General features: G+C 39.8%; 1 protein-coding gene across 2 annotated transcripts; it reads left to right on the top strand.

Moving 5' to 3' along the window:
- Nucleotides 1-534: 534 nt before the first annotated feature.
- Nucleotides 535-20,039, top strand: LOC117555187 (protein-glutamine gamma-glutamyltransferase K-like; the record flags this gene model as incomplete). 2 transcript variants are annotated; one of them, XM_034229975.1, is given in 10 exon segments in its annotated part: nt 535-627; nt 4,638-4,921; nt 4,999-5,190; nt 10,715-10,966; nt 11,798-11,916; nt 11,998-12,105; nt 12,575-12,752; nt 12,867-13,005; nt 13,599-13,791; nt 19,964-20,039. In XM_034229975.1, coding segments are annotated over 9 exon segments (1,540 nt in total), but the record flags the coding sequence as incomplete, so codon positions are not given.

Below are 20,039 nucleotides of genomic sequence, written 5' to 3'. Positions count from 1 at the left end.
CAAAACTATTGCTAATAATAATAAATGGTTTACTTTTCTAACCCCCTCACATGATCAAGGCAAATGTTTGCCTTTATTGTTTGCAAAAGAAAAATGGAGAGAATCACTATTTGTTGAAATGTTTAAAGTAGGCCTACACAAAAAAGAAGCCAACACATTGACCATCCTGCTATGATCATTTGATTGTAATATCCATTCAATTGTCATTTATTAGTATGGATTAGTAAATAGTTATTGTAATGTCGGAAATACTTTATCATTAGGAATAGCCATTGATAGGTAGCATACAGTTTTCCAGAGTGCCCTTACCAACATTAATACACAAGCCTAAGTAGAAACTGTTAACCAGATTATGGAAAAGTGTGCTAATATTCACTAGAATGAGTTTTGACTTACATTTCAAAAGAGGCGGCTCTTTACTCTCTCTCTCTCTCTTGTAAATGTAACCGTTTCAGTTGTTTCTTTTGGCAAAAATATCTGACTGCTGTTGGTGCTGCAGGAAGGCGTGCCCTCACTCTATTACTTAAAGGAGGTCTGAACTCGTAGTCTGTCAAACACAAAGACACGGCGCACAGAAGATTTCCTCCTCCAGTCTGCTTTGTCTCATTTCATCTGCCTCTGAACTGAGTGAGTTTGAACGAGCTGTTTCACAGGTATCTCTCTCTATATACAGCCATCTGGTCTTTGATTTATGACTTTATGTTGTTAACGATAACTTACTTTCAAACTTTTCTCCTGAGCAGTCTACTCTCAGATACAATGCCAAAAATAATGTGCTTTTATATCAAGAAAAGGAGACAGGTCATAACAAAATGTGCATTATTATGTCTTTGCTGTCTAGATTATGCAAACAATAGTCTAAAAGAGTGCCATCTCATGCATGATTTAAAAGACTGTATTTTTAATGTTCATCTGTTTTCCTGAATGGATTTGGATTTTGGATATTATAAATATTATTCATTTATTTTGCACTTTGTGTCTGGAAGGGTTGTTTTTCCTCACATACAGTACATAATATTATATCTGCTGTGACGCCCTGCAACATAGAGCTGTCAAACATCTGCCACAAATCTGTGGTTCATGTCTAATCATGTAAAGCAAAGCATGCTCATACTAAAGCAACAGTAGGCTACTGTGTAAAGGAATGCATCACATGAACTTGGCTTAGTTTCAAATACAACTGGGTGTGTGTTCAAATTGAACTCTGAATGCTTTTATTCTGACGTCACACGAGAACGTCCCTTTGTGTTCCTTGTTTTGGTTGGAAATGACTGACCCCCCCAGGCCCCGTTGCATCAGGTCATGAGTGTAGCAGAGGGATGCTTACTGGATCTCCACCCTCCTGGAGGAAATTGTTAACCAGCGATGAATAGCACATTGGTATTTTCTGCTGCTAAAATCATGGGAGTGACCTAAGACCTACTTTATTTAACATTTGATCAGAATTTCCCCATCTGCACATGCAGGCACCCAAACATGTGCCAGGCCCAGAGGGAAGTCGTCTCTGAGTAGTTTGAATGTAATACGTAGGATGATGAAGCGATAAATCTCATATCATTAGCAGGTTCAGCTGTCGGTCGTCTTATCGTCCACAACATGTCGCTCTAATTTCTGCACAGCTTGGTGAGAGTTGTATCTCCTCGTCTCACTGTGTTAGTTTACAGTGCATTGCAAACATTTCATAGTTCATTTATCCCATTAATGGATGCAGTGAGAAGGTTTTGTTGATTTGTGTGGGTGTGTTTCTGTTTTTGCAATCTAAGTGTAACCTCAAACATATGGACCTCAATTCCACACATTCTTCCTCCTCTACCCACATTATATCTTTTGGCACTGAGGCAGGTGCTGCGGTGGATTTCATCGTCATTTACTAAAGCAGTTTGGGAGGGCCCACCCTGCAGTAAACTTTCACCCACCCACTGAGGTTTCCAAAATCTATGTGGAGACTTGCAGATAGAGTATAAAAGTCCCTGTCCCATCTGCTTTATTGAATGCAATTTGGAGTTAGCAAACTGTGTTTAACTAACGGAATATACAGTAGTTGACATTGACATACTAAACAATGACGACATGTTTAGTATTACCTCACACATTACAGTTCTTTAAGGTTTCAGTCCTCCCTCTTTGCTGCATTTGGCCACACCTTAACTTCCAGAAGAACCTAAAATCAGCTGTGATTGATTACTATGATTAATTATTACTGTAGTAAATGTTGTTGTAATTACAATATAATTAGACGTTTGATTTTTCCATGGTTCACGCCAATTTCAGATTTAAACGTGTTTGGCAACGTGTGTGATCACTTGGAAAATGTGCTGCAAATATATAGCCTTTTGTAATTGTTAAGTATGAATTGGGAAAGAGTTCATGGTTTTACGAAAATTGTGTTTTGTGTGAAAATGTGTTTTGTGTGAAAGCAGTTAAAAAGTAATTCACAGTTTGGTCCACATGGACTTTAGTTTTGCTCACAGTGTGAAGAGTTTTTAAAATCCATGATAGCAAAATCAACAATGTGAAATGTAACATTGTGCTGCTCTGAAAGAAGAAACTACTCAAAGCTGAAACATGCGAACGAACACACGATCATCGATGTAGTAGGCGTGTTTATCAGGTTGTTATAGATTTACTTTATGCACATTGTTTTGTTAAGCTTCTTCTGGGCTTGTCTGTAAATATGACGCACTATCCTGAGCTGCAGGAGGAGGAGGAGCTCCCACACCTACAAGTCTGTCTGGGATTTAGTGTTCTGTCTTAACTTCATTGGCATAAGAATAAAGAGTGAAGTCATTGACAGTCCCACTATTGCTTCATCGGAGTCTGTTTGGTAACCACATAACAATCACTGTTGCCAAGCTAGGGAATCTAAAGTGAGTTTTTGAAAGGTTTCAGTGGCTTTGTAGCTTTTTCTTGAAGCTATAATTTCTGCTAGAAAGTAAAATCAGAAGGAAGTGAGCTAAGGCTCAGGAAAATGGGTGTAGGGAGAAAGTAAGATGGAAATAGGTTGGATTTGAATCACTGTGCCGTGAAGTTTAGCAGAATTCATGTGCAGATTCTTCAAAGAAATGTGACGCTTATCTTTGGTGGCAAAGCATAGTGTTTTGGTCGTTAAACACAGAAATTACATTTGTTTAATGGCACAGTTGTGAATCAAAGCACATTCTCACCCCCAGGAGGCTTTCACTAATTTAATAAATCAGATAATGTAATATTAAGCATCAGTGAATCAGCTCAGGATTAATCCTGAGAGAAAGAAGCCTTTCTGTCTAATGCCATGTGACGTAACTTCGTCACTGTGAACTGACGGCTTCGGGCCTCGTAACTCAGCACTTTAGTGAACAGTTTTGCACTTTATTAGCGTGATTGCACAGTACCGTTTGGCATGGCATATTTGCACATTTTATGTAATTTATACTAATTATTGAGATAGTATTTATTAAAGGATTAAACCGTATTGATTGAAATGTCGTCTGGCAGGTGCTGGTCGGGTCCTCGGCTCCGCCTGACAAGATAGGGGAGTTAGCGAGAGCGCCGAAAGTGCTTATGCTGGGTTAGAATGACAGCGGTTAAGAATAATCTGGGTGCACATAATATGTGGGGGTGGAGACATCATAGCGTTAAGTGGCAGTAATTGTTCAAGTGCTGAATGCGTTTAGTTGGGTTTGTATGTGTGTACTTCTGTTCAGTTATAAGTTTGTGTTTGAAAAGTGTTCCCCCTCCCGTTATGTCTGTTGCTGATTGTGTGCACCTGGTGCCCTGTGTTGTCTCCTCCCCCCTCACCTGTGTCTTGTTGTGCTGATTAGAGTGTGTGTATTTAGGCTCTGTTTCCCTGTCTGTTGAGGAGGCAGGGACTGTGGGTGAGATCCTGGTGGCTGCAGGCTGGGCTCACGTGAACAGCAGCAGGATTGAGGCTGTGTGTGTAATGTGTTCATGTTTTAATAAATGCCCACACCGGGTTGTATTTTTGGACGTTCTGCCTCTGCCTCCTTGCTTGGTCGGGCCGCTCAATTGTCAGCATCACATGGCATTAGGGATTATTATCTGTGTGTACGCAGATCAAATAAACAAATAAGCATAGTTGTATGATTTGTTCTCTGTTTAGCAGCAGAAATAGTGGATACATGACTATGTATGTGTTGTTCGTACTGAACAAGTGATCTTTATCATTCAAATCAGCAATGATCAGCTTCTTATGGGTTACATAATTATCATGTCAGACCAGTCATTTCAGTTTTACGTATTTATTTGTATCAATACCTTTTAGTGAAATGAACAGATGAGGGATATTAATATGACACTATAACAATACTTGAATACAAATATATATTTTCTGTGTCTAAAAAGATCAAAGATTCCCAACCTGGGGTACTTAGGGGTAATACTGCACTTGCTAATGTATACTAGAAAACCCCCCCACAATAAATCACCAATTTGATAAATACAAGAAGAAATCCAGATTGGATAACAACAAAACCCTTATATCTAATAATCTATCATATCTGTAATCTGTCAAAAATACAAGGAGTAGTAAAAAAATACCTTAAGAACTTCACTCATATGTGGTGTTGTCTTTAATGAAATGGATGCATATTCAATGACAAAGCTTTAGATTTCCTCATTGTGTTTTACCTTTTTCTCAGGATGCCTGTATCGACGCGATCAATCAGAGACCGGTCTGCAGTGGGTCGGTTTCCTATTGTCACGTTTGGATTTGGGGAGGACACAGAGGAAGAAAAGGAAGCCTCAGAGGAAGACAATTCTGAGCAGGGAAATGCAGGCCAGACATGGCTGCGTAAAATCTGCCCGTGCTGCTGTCCCCAGCGAGATGACGTCGACATTACAGACACTTTGATTACAGTAACTGATGACCTGGATAAAGGGACAGACGATAAGAAGCCTGATGCTGGTGACAGCGAGCTTGATGGTAACTTATTTATTAAACAAAGTAAATACCAGCAGTGAGATGGACTCCACTCTTAAACAACTGTTCTTGTTTTGCAGAACTCCTCCTCAATGTGAAATCAATAGACCTGATGAAAGGCAAATCAGGGGAGAACCGCACACAGCACCACACCGACCTCTACCAAAGTGACGCCTTTATTATTCGCAGAGGACAGAATTTCCATATGTGGATTACTCTGTCTCGACCCTTTGACCCCAGCACTGACAAACTTCACCTCGATCTTAAAACAGGTTAGTCCGCGTTCTAGAAAGAAACCATGTACTGTTTGCTAATTGGAGATTTGAACACTGTAGTTCACTTTTACGACCCATAAAGTGTCCTTTGTTTTATGGTTATACATAGAAATAAGAAAATGTAAAGATAGACTTTCCCATCAACAAAATACATGAGTCCATTTTATACAGCAACAGTTCAGTCAGACAACTCACGTGTTTCTTTAACATGTTTATTAGAAGCAGCATATAGTTGAGTTTGGCGACTAGGCTCGGGCATCATCACTCCATAGATATACATAGCACGATGAGTGATGATCAGGGGCAGACTGGGGGGAAAAAGTGGCCCGGGGATTAATTGACAGACAGGCCTGTATCGGCCGGCCGGTGACGAAAGTATGTTACTTAACAAAAAACCCTATGCATTTTATGTTATTTTGGACCATTATTCATATAGTAATCACATTACCTGAGCCTTTGAGTTGCCTAGAGCACAATAGTTACAGCATCATATTTAGTGATTTTAATGTTAAAAGATCATTGATGCAATAACATTTGGACCCAATTTGCCTGACTTGACACATGGAATAAAACATGGGCGTAGGCAGCATCCTCAATGTGGGTGAGACAATTTAACAGGGGGTGTGGGCAGGTGGTGGCCCTAACCTCCTCTAGGGGGGTCCGGGGGCATGCTCCCCCGGGAAGATTTTTTTTTAAATGTTGAAGTTAAATGCATCAATCTGGTGCACACACTCCAGGGAGTGGCCGGATCACTTACAAATGTGGGCCGGTAGGATTTAGGCAAAAAAACGAAAAAAAAAAAAACCAAGCCTACAGGTGGAAGCTGCACTCTAAAAACAAATGCCTTGGCTCAACAAAGAAAATCAACGCAACAGTTGCATCAATGTTTATTGAGTTAAGACAACTTCTAATGAAATTGTCTCAAAGCAACAAAGTTATTTGAGTTAGGGGAGAAGGCTTTTCCTCTACAATCAGAGGTGTTTCTAATTACCACTAATAATTGGTATTATAAACACAAGTTTTGAAGTTGATTACTCAAAAGATTAAGTTGTTCCGACTAGTTTTACCACATGATTTAAAAGGAATTTTAAGTTGTATGTACTTAATTACTATCATTGTGAACACATGTTTTTAAGTTGACAACCATTTATAAATTAATTTGCTCCAAATATATTGTTTTCAATAGTTTTTTTCTTAGCTTTTTCATGTTTTTGCCTTTAAAGAAAGAAATTAATTGATTCCACAACAAAAATATTAGGCAATTCACTTTTTATTTTGAAATGCAGTTGTTTATTTCAACACATGATGTTTCAATCAGGAGAGAATTCATTTTGTTTGAACATTTATTGGCACATGCCATACAGTATGATAAGGTGCATGAACACCTGAAATCACAGCTGACTGCAGGAGAGAGGAGAACCATTTTATAGTTTGTTTGCAGCACGTTGATTGGCTGCTGGAGAATGAGGTGAAATGTAATAGGTTAAAGAGAACGCCTGTGATGAGCTGATTATATGCAGCTGCGGAGTGAATGTATATACACCCAGTCTTCCTGAAAGAACTTGCGCTGAGCTTCATTTAAATCTTGAAAAATGTAAATTGCACCACAAATAATAAATAAACACATTAGCCATATTACCATGGCAAATGGGGACACAGCTAATAAATGCTGCCATCACATCGAAGTTAGAGGCCTTTGCATATTTAAAACCAGTGCCAAATATGTAAAATCTGTAAAGTTTTTGTAAAACTACAGAAACAAACTCTCAATGGCCACCAATCTGCAGATCACACACATCCATTTTACAAAAGATGTATCAAAGATGTTTGCACTGCCGACAGTCATTATTTCAAACAGTATGAACACATTTAACGCAGAATGCTTGCTCATTCATTTGTTTCCCTCGACCACGATGGTTGCCATCGTATGGTCAGATCCTGGGGTGGACCGGTCACTGATGAAGGCGATATTCATGTCCTTTTGAAGCACATTCAATAATAGGTTAGCGCATAAGAGATAATGAATTAGGTAATTGCATTCTTTTTAAACTCTTAGCTAATTCAGAGCCATTATTACCAGCTGCTAAAGCAACGCTGGTATTGTTTTCACCTATTGAGTCTGCATGTGTGTGTCATCATGGCAATGTGGTCCTGAAGACACACAGAGGTGCTTTTGAGTACTTTGCCTAGTGTTTAAATGCATGTGGACAGATTTTGTCAATCCCAACCGTGCAAGTTTTAGTGTATCTTCTCATCTTTTTTGCAGGTTCCATACAATATGTGAACTGGTTAAGTGAAGAGCAGAAGCCACTTTTCAAATGTTACACAATCCTTTTCCCATGCCATTGCTGTCAACACCTATCCATGCTGAACGTTGCTAAGATATTATTGATTGGGGTGTGGCCAAAAGTGCAATATGCTTCAAAATGTAACTGACACTGTTTTTACACTGTGCCCGTGGATTTTATTTTATTTCAAGATTTTTTAATTACGTCGCTAAACTCCTTGAAAAGGTCCTCTTCCTTGTCTCCAAGGTACACGACAAGGCAGCGGATGGCTATAGTTCTTTGCATACTTCAATTACATTGTGCTATTTTTGAAAAAGGAAAAAAAGAGAAATTACCTAAATTAATATATTCTGAATGGGTGACTGCCAACAACTTGCATTTCAATGACAACTCTAAATAACGATCCTACCTCAAGAAGCATGTCCTTGATCTGCTTCACCGAGATTCATTTTTAACAAAAAGCGATATCACAATAGTAACCAAAGTATTTTTACACTCACATTAGCCTCTACTAGGGGGGGCGGTGGTGGCGAAGTCGATAGGGACTTGGCTTGGCAACTGGAAGGTCACCAGTTCAAGTCCCAGCAAGACCAAGTGCTACCGAGGTGTCCCTGAGCAAGGCACCGTTCCCTACACTGCTCCCTGGGTGCCGTTCAAAATGGCAGCACACTGCTCCTAACACTAGGAAGGGTCAAATGCAGAGAAACAATTTCCCCACGGGGATTAATAAAGTATATCAATATCAACTACTTTGTATCCTCTCACAGAACTATTCACAGTTCAAAGGCTGCTAATTTTGGTCAAACAGCAATTTGCCTATACAGTGCAACTACAAGGCTATCTACTGTATTTGAATGACAAATGGTGGTGGTGCAGCAAGCAGCAGCGACGTAGAAGTAGCTGCAGCAATAGCAGCAGTAAGCAATGCATGGAGAGATATCTGGCAGGTTAAATAGGGCGGCATATTAAGGAGACTCTGTTTGGTTGGTTGCAGAGTAGCAAGGGGCGTTATGTATGAATGCAGCATAAGTGCTCGAGTTGACTGCCTGAACTAGCTCGCAGGCTTCACCCCATTTATGAATACTAATTTGCTAGATATAGATTTCCCACATGAATGGCCTCTGATCTAGGAAGGCCAAGTGTGAAACTGGATGGAGGCAGTCCAGCCTGACTCTCGTGGAAACCTCTGCCGAGCTGCACATGATAATTAAGACCTCCCTCTTTATAGCAGTCAAAGTGTAAAGAGGATGGTGACGGTTTTAGAGCTCCAGGAGGAAACTAAATGAAGCAAGAAGTTTGAGGTTTAAACCGGTAATTTGGCTCCTTGTGTGTGTATTCAGATTATGTAGCATTTGTGTGTGAGATGGATAGATTAGGAGGGAGAGTGAGAGGGAGTGAGAGCTTTTTGGTTACTATTGCTATGGTAACAGTTGCTATGCTCCAGGGGAGAGAGTTTTTTTTACGAATGCCGAGTCGAGTCTTACTCTAACTAAAAATCCAGTCTGCAGACAATTTACCATTGATGCTGGCACACCAACTGCCTCTGTCTCTGCTGTCTCTCTCTATGTCTTTATGTCGAGAGGATGCAGACCAATATAGATCCTACAATTATAGATATAACACAAGTGAAGCTTGCAGAGAAGAATTACCCCGTCTCATTTACAGAGACTGTGAATCCATGAGAGGAAATCGTATTTTACCCCATGTACATTCCTTAACACTGAGGAAACATGCAAGGTTTAAAGAATGGTAGCTTTTTTGCTAATAAAGTATCCAAAATAATGGCAGTTATTTATTCTAATTTGTATCAAAGTTTTTTTACAAGCTGTTGTTGCAAGTCAAGCCAAGTCTGTTTAAATAGCACCTTTCAACACAAAGGTTGCTTCAGTATATTGCTTCAAGCAGGAATTCAGGCTGTTGTTACCCGTGCCTTTGCACCCCTGCTGCACAGACAGCCTCCATTCAATTATGAAAAACTATCTGCAGGTCTTCACACATCCTTTGGGTTCACCCTCTAGGGAATGGGATGTATTCAGTATAAAGTTCATGGAAATGTTGCTATTATTTTGATATTGCTTATGCACATGTAGAAAGCAAAGCGGAGGAAAGCGCCAACAAAAGTACCACAGTGATTCACAGTTTTACAATGGTTGTTTCATTCCTTTCCTTCAAGGCAGCTGCAGATTCCTATTTTCACACACAACCAGTTGTCAGTCTTTACAAATGAAATCTTGAAATTGTATCATAGTTAAGACACGTGTAAGCCAAAAAAGACCAAGGCCACACCCAGTGAGGAAAGAGATAACAATCAGGGAGAGTTGTGAGTTTTCCTTACTCCCTTTAGAGGTGAATTTCTTAAACATAGAAAACACAGGGCCCATTAAAGATTTGAGTGTTTCTCTTTAAACCCAGAATGCAGATCCCCGCCTTAAACATTAGCATTGTTCATGCCAGTGCAGGAACTGCAGCCAAACTGCTGCCAAGGATAACTGTTTGTAGCACAGCTGCACTGCTATTATAACGTTTATGTGTGCGTGTATGTGTGTGCATATGCATAAATCATGAAGCTCATCTGGAATCTTTGTATAGACTCCGTTTACCTAACAAGGTAGGAATGCAGGTGTGGTTAAGATTGAGCGAGGCCTATTGAGGTGAAAAAAACTTTTTTTTTTGGGCATGGCATGAACACTAGTTTCCACCAACACAGTCTCACAGCATTTCGTGTTATAGTCATGAAATTAATCTATTGATTCGTGTTCACCAACACGATTTCTCCATTTTTTTCGTGTCATACAGAACAATATTAAAAGCAATGTAAATAATAACAATAAGAAGGAAAAACAGATTAAAAAAAATACAGATGTCAGTATTCTGAGGCTCTGAGCCATTTCTTTTCCTCACGGACGGCAAAAAACTCCGACATTATACAATTTAAAATAAAAGGGTTAGGCTTAGGGAAAGATATTGAGTAAGACATTTTTTTTACGAACCACACAGCTTCTGGTCTTCCAAGACCCGACTGGACAAAAATATGTGGTGCAGATACGACACATATTACCAATAGAAATACATTACTTTTAAAATCGTTCCGTGTGACACGAAAAAAAGGGGGAAATCGTGTAAGGTGAACACGAATCAATAGATTAGATTAATTTCGTGACTATAACACGAAATGCCGTGAGACTGGGTTGTTTCCATATGCTTCATTGACATGTCTTCTTTTCCTTTCTCAGGGCCGCTGCCAACAGTGTCAAAAGGAACCCATGTAATTGTCCCTTTGGTGGAGGAGTTGGAGGGCAATCGTTGGGAGGCTTCTATTGTGAGTCAGGACGACAAAAGGATGAAGCTGTCTGTGAATTCTCTCCCCACGGCGCTCATTGGCCGATATCAAATAATAGTGGAGACGCATTGTGCAAATGGCCAGGCAGTTTCTACACATGACCCTGCTAATGACATCCTTATGCTGTTCAACCCCTGGTGTGAAGGTAAATATGGGATTACAAAAATAAAGCATCTAAGACACACATGGTATATGTTTGTCAGGTTAATATACTACAACGGGTATTAAAACTAGCAGAAAGACATTACAATACAGTCATATAACCATGAAGTAAAGGTATACAATGTTATTTAGTTTGTTTAAGAGGTGCTTATTGGTTGATTTTGTGAAATGCTGGTTTAGTTGTTTCCCAGTTTAAGTCTTTATACTAAGCTATGCTAATAGACTAGCCTAATACAGTTATGTGAAATATGTTGCCATAATACATTTAATTAAAGTCAACGGTTCAGTTTTTTCAGTGTATTTAACAGACAGACAGACCATAATCTTCTCATCTCACTATTCATATGAAAGCAAACACCTCTACGTTCCCAATATGTCTAACTATTCCTCTAAGAAAAAACCCAACCAAGAAGAACAAAAGGGTTTTTTATGCCATTTACTCTGAAATACATAATAGGACAATTTCAGCCTCAATAAATTCCCCTGTCGGGCTTTTGATCTTGACATGGCTACAACAGTGTTAATTTTTTAAGAAATGTCTACTCTCTGATTGTCTACACATTATCGTGAATACTACTGGACCTGTCTGCCAATAATTATTTTGTCCACTTTTATGACTACATGTTCTTGTTCTGTCAATGACTGCTGGCAAATGGCTAGACTAAAGAAAAGCCTCTCTTACAGTAGATCTGCACTCTCCTAAGTGCTTTTTGTTCTAGTTTAAATGTCTAAGTTACATTTAAAAATCATATACAATTGTGAGATGTATACACAAATCTAAAGTTATTGATACTTTGTACTTGTTCACTGTCAGATGACACAGTGTTCATGGATGCTGAAGACGAGAGGCAGGAATATGTCCTGAATGATATCGGAAAAATCTACTATGGCACCATGGATCAAATTGGAGTGCGGACCTGGGACTATGGACAGGTGAGGGGGTTGTTCGATCTTTAAGTGTTTTGTTAATAGACTAAGCAGTAGAAACCTAATTGCTCTCTTTTTCGCTTTCAGTTCCAAGATGGGATTCTTGCTGCTTGTATCTTTGTCCTGGAAAAGAGTGGAACTCCTCCGTCAGGGTGGGGAGACCCGATTAATGTGGTGCGAGTAGTCTCAGCCATGGTGAGACTGCGTTTACTCTTTTTAACTATTGAAAAGTTCTAACATAGTTTTCATACATCAACACAGGCTCACTATTTGGCAAGATGACTAAGCCTTATATTAGCTACTTAGTTAGAGAGAATCAACTCGGTGAACAACAGATACCAAGGATGCTGGCTGATGAAGAAGACGAAGTAAGCTAAGTAGCCAATATAAGACTTAGCAGTACAGATACATGTGGGCTCACTATTTGGCAAGCAACCGGTCACAGTTGCCCTGTTTATGTCATGTCTTATAAAAGCTTATTCGTGATTTATAAAGTGTTCACAACCTAATTAATAAATAAATTACAAACTATTCGTAAACCCTTTATAAGGGTAGTCTTATTGTAAAGTGATACTAAACAATCTGAAGTGTTACTGTGTTCATGTTCCTGCCAAATGGAAAACTTGGTTTAAAAAAATAACAACTCAATATTTCACTTATCCAGATCAACTCCCCAGATGACCTAGGTGTCGTGGAAGGAGACTGGTCCGGAAACTATTTGGCTGGGACTAGTCCAACAGTTTGGAGTGGAAGTGTGGAAATCCTGAAGGAATATCATAAAAACAATGGAAACCCTGTTAAGTATGGCCAATGCTGGGTCTTTGCTGGAGTATTCACCACAGGTGAGCGGACAGTTTTTCTTTTCCTATCACAATTTCATGAGACGTGTTTGTGTATGTGTGTAACAGACAGGGAGATTCAAACAGATATTGACGACTGGTGCTGTATATTTTCAGTCTTACGCTGTTTAGGCATTCCCGGTCGAACTGTGACCAACTTCAGCTCAGCTCATGACACAGACGTCTCCTTGACAACAGACGTATACCTGGACGAGAGCCTGGAGCCTATGGAGCTCCTCAATGCTGACTCTATCTGGTATGTCCTGTCACCATCACTGTGATGCTGCCTCATCTTGGCAGGTTTCACTCTGTAGTTTAAACCAGCACTTGGTAACCTTTTCTTAGAAGTAATTTGTTGTGATATTTGCTAAAACGATATCCTGACACTAGAGCAAGTGACAAATAATATGTGAACAAAAACGTCATTCCCCCTTCCACAATGTTACTAAAAATGTTTATGGTAATTGTAAGATTTCACTGTGTCAAATTAAATCAACAAACAGGACCAATGAGTCTGTTTCTCAATGTTGTGAACTCCGATCTAAATGGCAAACTGCTGATCCAATATCAAAACAAGGTTTCTATATAGTTTATTTCTTACTTGTTAAATGTTGCCACAGTGTACTGTGAAGCTGTAAATGAAAGTTTGTACCCCACATGTTGAAAACAGTCAAGTGAAAACTAGGCACCGCCAACGGGCTGTAACCAAAATGTCTTATTTTACCTGATTATTTCTAAGATCTGTCTCATGAACTCAGTGCCAGTTCCAACAAATACGACAAAAGTTATTTTTATTAAATTAGCCAAATGTAGATTTATGAAGCCTGACCTTTAAGTATTTTTATGAAGGAACTTCCATGTGTGGAACGATGCCTGGATGGCGCGTCCAGACTTGCCTGCAGGCAACGGAGGCTGGCAAGCTGTGGACGCCACGCCTCAGGAGACGAGTCAGGGCACCTTCCGCTGCGGCCCGGCGTCTCTCACTGCAGTACGCAATGGACAGGTCTTCCTGAAACATGACATCCCATTTGTGTTCGCTGAGGTTTGTGGAATATATCTTTTACTTTGGGAGCAGTGTGTAGGATTAAGGGGGATTTATTAATAGATGGGAAATATTATATTCCTGATTATGTGTTCATTAGTGTTAATTCACCTGGAACTAAGAATAGGTGTGTTTTTCATTGGTTTACCTCTAGATAGTAGATCCCTTTTCCAGAGTCTGTCATGTTGCAGCACCATGTTTAGTTACCCAGAATGGACGAACCAAACACTGACCTCAGAGAGGGCTTTTCGTGTTTTACGTTACCTGAAGGCCATCGTAGGTTCACCGACCCATTTAAAGGGGTATTTACAATCTGCAACCTCAGAGCTGGTTACAATCTGCAACCTCAGAGTTAGATGCCACTCATTTCTAGAGGAGCACCCTAGATATTCTGTCTGCACTTCCATAAAGTTCAGTTTTCCCTAGCATACTTAACCTACATGAGTGCTGTAGGTTAAACATCTGATATTTCCGTTGTTGTTTCATGTTGACAGATTATCAGTGTTGGGTGTAACGCGTTACAAAAGTAACAGAGGTTACAGTAATGTATTACTTTTGCTTGTAACGAAGTAATGTAATGCATTACTTAATGAAATGTAGGTAATATACTACCGTTACAATTCTCAGTAACGCAGTTACAACCCATTTTAACCCGCAATTAAATGGGGGACGGGGGTCTCCCGCAACATCTTGCAAGAAACAGCGTCTGAGGGCTGATGTGTCATACCCACTTAACGGGAAGAAACTCAGCTACCTGACAATATGAAACATTTTTTTACCAAACAAAACACAAGTCTAACATCGAGCCTCTGAATTAGCACTAAACAAAAGAATGCTAACGCACTTAGCACATAACTCACGTTAGCGATCTTGTATACTTCATCGGATCTGCACAAACAAGATATCATCTGAAAGCTGAGATTCCACAGATTCCAATGGTATAAGTATCATCACTGAGCGACCAAAACTCGCGGAAGCGAAAGCCAGCAAACACAACACACAATTCCACTTTACGTAGCCAAAACGGCAAATAACTCTTACCTTTGCTGTTTTCTGATCAAAAGTTGTGTTCAATGGCAATAAACGGACGGACACTATAATTTACATCTTTTTACTATGTTCAATCTGAATTTACTTTAAAATAAAAAATATCTATATTGATTCTGACTTTTCTACATCCAACTCACAGGTTTAACCTTGCTTTGAGAAAAAAGATTATTAATTTACCCCTTTTAGAAGTGAAGATATAGTCATTTATTCTGGGAATGTCATTTTCGAGCCTGAGACCTGAAAAACAGGCTCAGGGCTTTTAACCTATTTTCCTTTCTCTTTCTTGATCCTCCTTAGCAACCTTCATTATAGTCCTTGACAGTGGCATGTACTACTGTATTAACAACGTGTCACATGTTAAGAATTTACAATCAGAATCGAGTATTCAACTAAGCTGTGTAAACAAAATTGTTAGTAGCCTTAATGGCCTGCAGTTGTTATGCTATACCACATTGCCCTTCACTGGATGTATAATGAGCTGCACTAAACTACATTTTAGCATTTAAAATACCTAGCCATTCTTTTGCGGTTATTTTGGTAAAGTAACTCAAAAGTAATATAAAAGTAGTGTAACTCATTACAATTCAGAGACAGTAATATTGTAATGTAACTTATTACTTAAAAAAGACAGTAAGGCAAGGCAAGTTTATTTATATAGCACTTTTCAACACAAGGCAATTCAAAGTGCTTTACAAAAAATGAAAGAGATTAAGAAAATGGCATTTAAAATCAGTCATTAAAAAGAAAAGCTAATAAAATAAACATTAAAAGAAAAAAATACATGGCATTCAATTAAACATTAAAAGAAAAAAGTACATGGATAAAGTTACAGTGCAGTCTAAGATATGAATAGTTCATTAAAAGCAGCGACAAAAAGAAAAGAAGTCTTCAGCCTGGATTTAAAAGTAGTCAGAGTTGTAGCGGACCTGCAGGTTTCTGGGAGTTTGTTCCAGATATTTGGAGCATAATAACTGAACGCTGCTTTACCATGTTTAGTTCTGACTCTGGGGACAGAAAGCTGACCAGTCCCTGAAGACCTGAGAGATCTGGATGGTTCATAATTTAGCAGGAGGTCAGAAATGTATTTTGGGCCTAAACCATTCAGTGCTTTATAAACCAGCAGCAGTATTTTGAAAATCTATTCTTTGACACAGCAGGAAGCCAGTGTAAAGACTTCAGAACTGGAGTGATGTGATCCACTTTCTTAGTGTTAGTGAGGACTCGAGCAGCGGCGTTCTGAATTAGCTGCAGCTTTCTAATAGATTTTTTAGTGAGACCTGTGAAGACACCATTGCAGTAGTCGAGTCTACTGAAGATAAAAGCATGGACAAGTTTTTTCCAAATCCTGCTGTGACATTAGTCTTTTAATCCTAGATATATTCTTTTAGGTGATAGTAGGCTGATTTAGTAACAGTTTTAATGTGACTGTTGAAACTCAGGTCAGAGTCCATGACTACACCTAGATTTCTGGCTTTATCTGTTGTTTTGAACATTGCAGGCTGAAGCTCAGTGCTAACTTTTATACGTTCTGACTTGGCTCCAAAAACCATTACCTCAGTTTTATCTTTGTTTAATTGGAGAAAGTTCTGACACATCCAGTCATTGATTTGTTCAATGCACTTACTCAGTGTTTGAATTGGAGCATAGTCTCCTGGTGAAATTGTCACGTAAATTTGTGTGTCATCTGCATAGCTATGGTAACTTTTTTGTTGTTCTTCATTATCTTGAGCCAGTGGTAGCATGTAGATGTTAAAGAGAAGAGGCCCCAAGATGGAGCCTTGAGGAACCCCACATGTCATATTTGTCAACTCAGATGTGTATTTACCTATAGAAACAAAGTTGTTTCTGTCCTTTAAGTAGGATTCAAACCAATTCAGAACTGTTTCCGAAGTCCCACCCAGTTTTCCAGTCGGTCTAGTAATATGCTGTGGTCAACAGTGTCAAACGCAGCACTGAGATCTAATAATACTAACACTGAAGTTCTGCCACTGTCTGTGTTTAAGTGGATGTCATTAAAGACCTTTACAAGAGCAGTCTCATTGCTGTGGTTTGGACGAAAGCCTGACTGGAACACAATCGAAAACAGTTATTTAAATGCAAGAAATTACTCAAACTGTTGAAAAACAACTTTTCAATGATTTTAACCTAGAAATGGCAGGTTTGATATGGGCCTGTAATTGTTTCATTACTGAAGCAATCTAGATTATTCTTTTTTAAGAGCGGTTTTAATGACTGCAGTTTTCAGGGCCTGTGGAAAAATACCTGAGTGAATAGATTTGTTTACTATATGAAGTAGATCTGAGGCCATGCAAGGCAAAACATCTTTGAAAAAATCCTGTTGGAATAATATCAAGCAGCAAGAGGAGGATTTCAGAAGTTGAATAATGTCCTCTAGGTTTTTATCATTAATCTGATGGAATTGTGTCATGATGTTTGAATTGATGTTAAGTGGAGATAGGGACAACACATTTGCTGTTCCTGATGCAGAGGCACTGACTGCTTGTCTGATTTTCTGAATTTTGTCAGTGAAAAAGGAGGCAAAGTCATTGCACGCCCTGGTGGATAGAAATTCAGAGGCTACTGACACTGGGGGGTTAGTTAGTCTGTCGACGGTAGCAAACAAGGCACGTGCGTTGTTTTGTTTTTGGTATGATGTCAGAGAAGAACGATTGTCGTGCGTTTTTCAATTCCAAATTATAAAGGCCAAGTCTCTCTTTATAGATTTCAAAGTGAACCTGGAGATTTGTTTTTTGCCACCTGCGTTCAGCTTTTCGACATTCTCTTTTTTCTGTTTTCACGGTCATGGCCTTTCTCCATGGAGATATTTTCTTGACAGACACTTCCTTTAACCTAGTTGGAGCAATGGCATCTATAAACATTTTTAATTTTGAATTAAAATGATCTACTAGCTCATTTACTGAGATGTTTGGCAGGGGCAAGTGTGGAAGAGAAATTCTGAGTAAACATTTCCCTAGTATTTTCAGTTAAATATCGCTTTGTGGTTACCCTCTTTTTGAACATTTTTTGAACAGAAATAGAGCTCTCAAAGAAAACACAGGAATGGTCAGAGAGTGCAACATCAGTCACCACAACCTTAGAGATATTCACACCCTTTGAGATAATTAAGTCCAGAGTGTGCCCCTTATTGTGCGTGGGCTCCGTCACATGCTGAGTCAGTCCATAGCTATCAAGAACACAAAAACAGTTCTTTAGCCCCTCTTTCCTGGGGGTTGGTCAACATGGATGTTAAATCACCAACAATGACTAACGGTCAAAGTCAATACACACTATAGACAGCAGTTCAGTAAAGTCATCAAAAAAGCTTGCACAGTATTTGGGTGGTCTATAGATATTTAGGAACAGAGCTCGAGAGGAGCATTTCACAGCCGAAGGGCCACATATTCAAAAGAATCAAAGTTTCCATATGCTGTCTTCCTGCATTGAAGGGAATCATTGAACAGAATAGCAACTCCACCCCTTTCTTATGCATTATTTCCTGACTCATAAAACTAAAGTTGGGAGGGGTTGATTCGATAAGAACAGCTGCACTGTTATTTTGTTCAATCCAAGTTTCTGTTAAAAAACATAAAATCGAGATTGTGCTCAGTGATAAAATCATTGATTAAAAATGTTTTTCCTGCCAAAGACCTGACATTTAATAAAGCTAGTTTAAGTTTGTTAAACACACTATCAGTCATGTTTTTTTGTAACAAGCTGTGGCTGACATGGAATCACTGCTAAATTAGATACACTCACACAAAAACGTTTGAGCGCTTCCTGTTTTCTATGATTCACCGCTCTTAATCTATTACCTATCAACACAGATATCGGCAAAGCTACTGGCAGGCAGGGCCCCCGACATGTCCTGAAAGAGTTGAGAGTGCCATACGCCCTTGAGCTGGACCCATCACATATCAGTAAGAGTTTTGTTGTGTTTTGTACACACACATCCTTATCAGGCTTCGGAGACTGCAGATGCCCCCTCGAAGGGAGGGGAGGGTGGTCGACGTAGGCACGGTGATGGGAGACGGGCGAGATGGTGCGGGGGGTAGAGGACAATGCTGCCAGGGGGGGGAGGTGGTTGATGTAGGCACGGTGAGTGAGGATGGGGGAGATGGTGCGCGTCTCCGCGGTGATTTGGTGGGCGTCGTTGAGAGAGCGGGGGTAAAGGACATGGTGCCAGCCCTGCGTATCGCCTTCGTTTGGTCTTTGAACTCCAGGAACGAATCGGTGCCAACCCTCTGTATCTCCTTTGTGTGTTCATTCGATCTCCAGGAGGGGTGGGCGAGGGTGAAAGGGTGAACGGAGTATCCTCAAACGGCGTTGACAGGGGGGGGGGGGGGGGTGACGGGCAGTGGAGACTCCTCATTTGTCTCATAGGTCTCCCATAATCAGAACATTCCTCAGGCGGGTGCAGTGATAATTCTTCAGGGTTTTCTGCGTGATGTGTTGTGTCTTTCTCCTGTTTTGATTCCTCTTGCCGCTTGTCCTTGGCAGAGGGAACATTGATGACGCAGGCAGTTGAATATGTTAGAGATAAACAATTTCACTCCTGACTTGTTCAGGCAAACTCCATTTGCCTTGAAAAGATGTCTGCGATCCCAGAAAAAGTTAAAATTGTCAATAAAATGAAACAGAATGGTCAGTACAGGCGTTGAAAGCCAGGTGTTCAGTGCAAACAATCTGCTGAATCTCTACACTCCCTCTTCTGACTGGCGGTAGAGGGCCACTGATGAACACCTCTGCATTTAGAGAGCTGGCAGTTTCCAACAAACATTTAAGTCTTCTTTCAGCACTTCTGACTGTTGTTTCACAACATCATTTGTTCCAATGTGCAGTACCACATTCTTCACAGTCGATGTTCAGCCCCAATATGCAGGATCTTCTCAGCCAGTCAGGAGACCACAGTCCTTGGGAAAAACAGAGTACTTTGGTGTTGTAGTAATAAGTCATATGTACTTTATTACATTTTGGAAGTTACTTGCCCAACACTGCAGATTATGCATGTACTGTGTAGCTATCATAAGCCATATGGCATACATCAAAACGCTGCATGACGTTTCCCATCTGTTCAAGGCTTTATTTTGTCTCTCTCTCTTCCTCATGCTCTGTCTGCTTTCAGGTGAATAGCGATAAAATCTACTGGCAGAAGAAAGATGGGACCTTCAGTCAAATATACAGTGAGAAAAAGGTTGTGG

This window comes from Gymnodraco acuticeps, unplaced genomic scaffold (genome assembly GCF_902827175.1).
Source record: "Gymnodraco acuticeps unplaced genomic scaffold, fGymAcu1.1, whole genome shotgun sequence".
NCBI lineage: Eukaryota > Metazoa > Chordata > Actinopteri > Perciformes > Bathydraconidae > Gymnodraco > Gymnodraco acuticeps.
The sequence above is the reverse complement of the archived record's forward strand: the minus strand, read 5'-3'. Positions and strand labels throughout refer to the sequence as shown.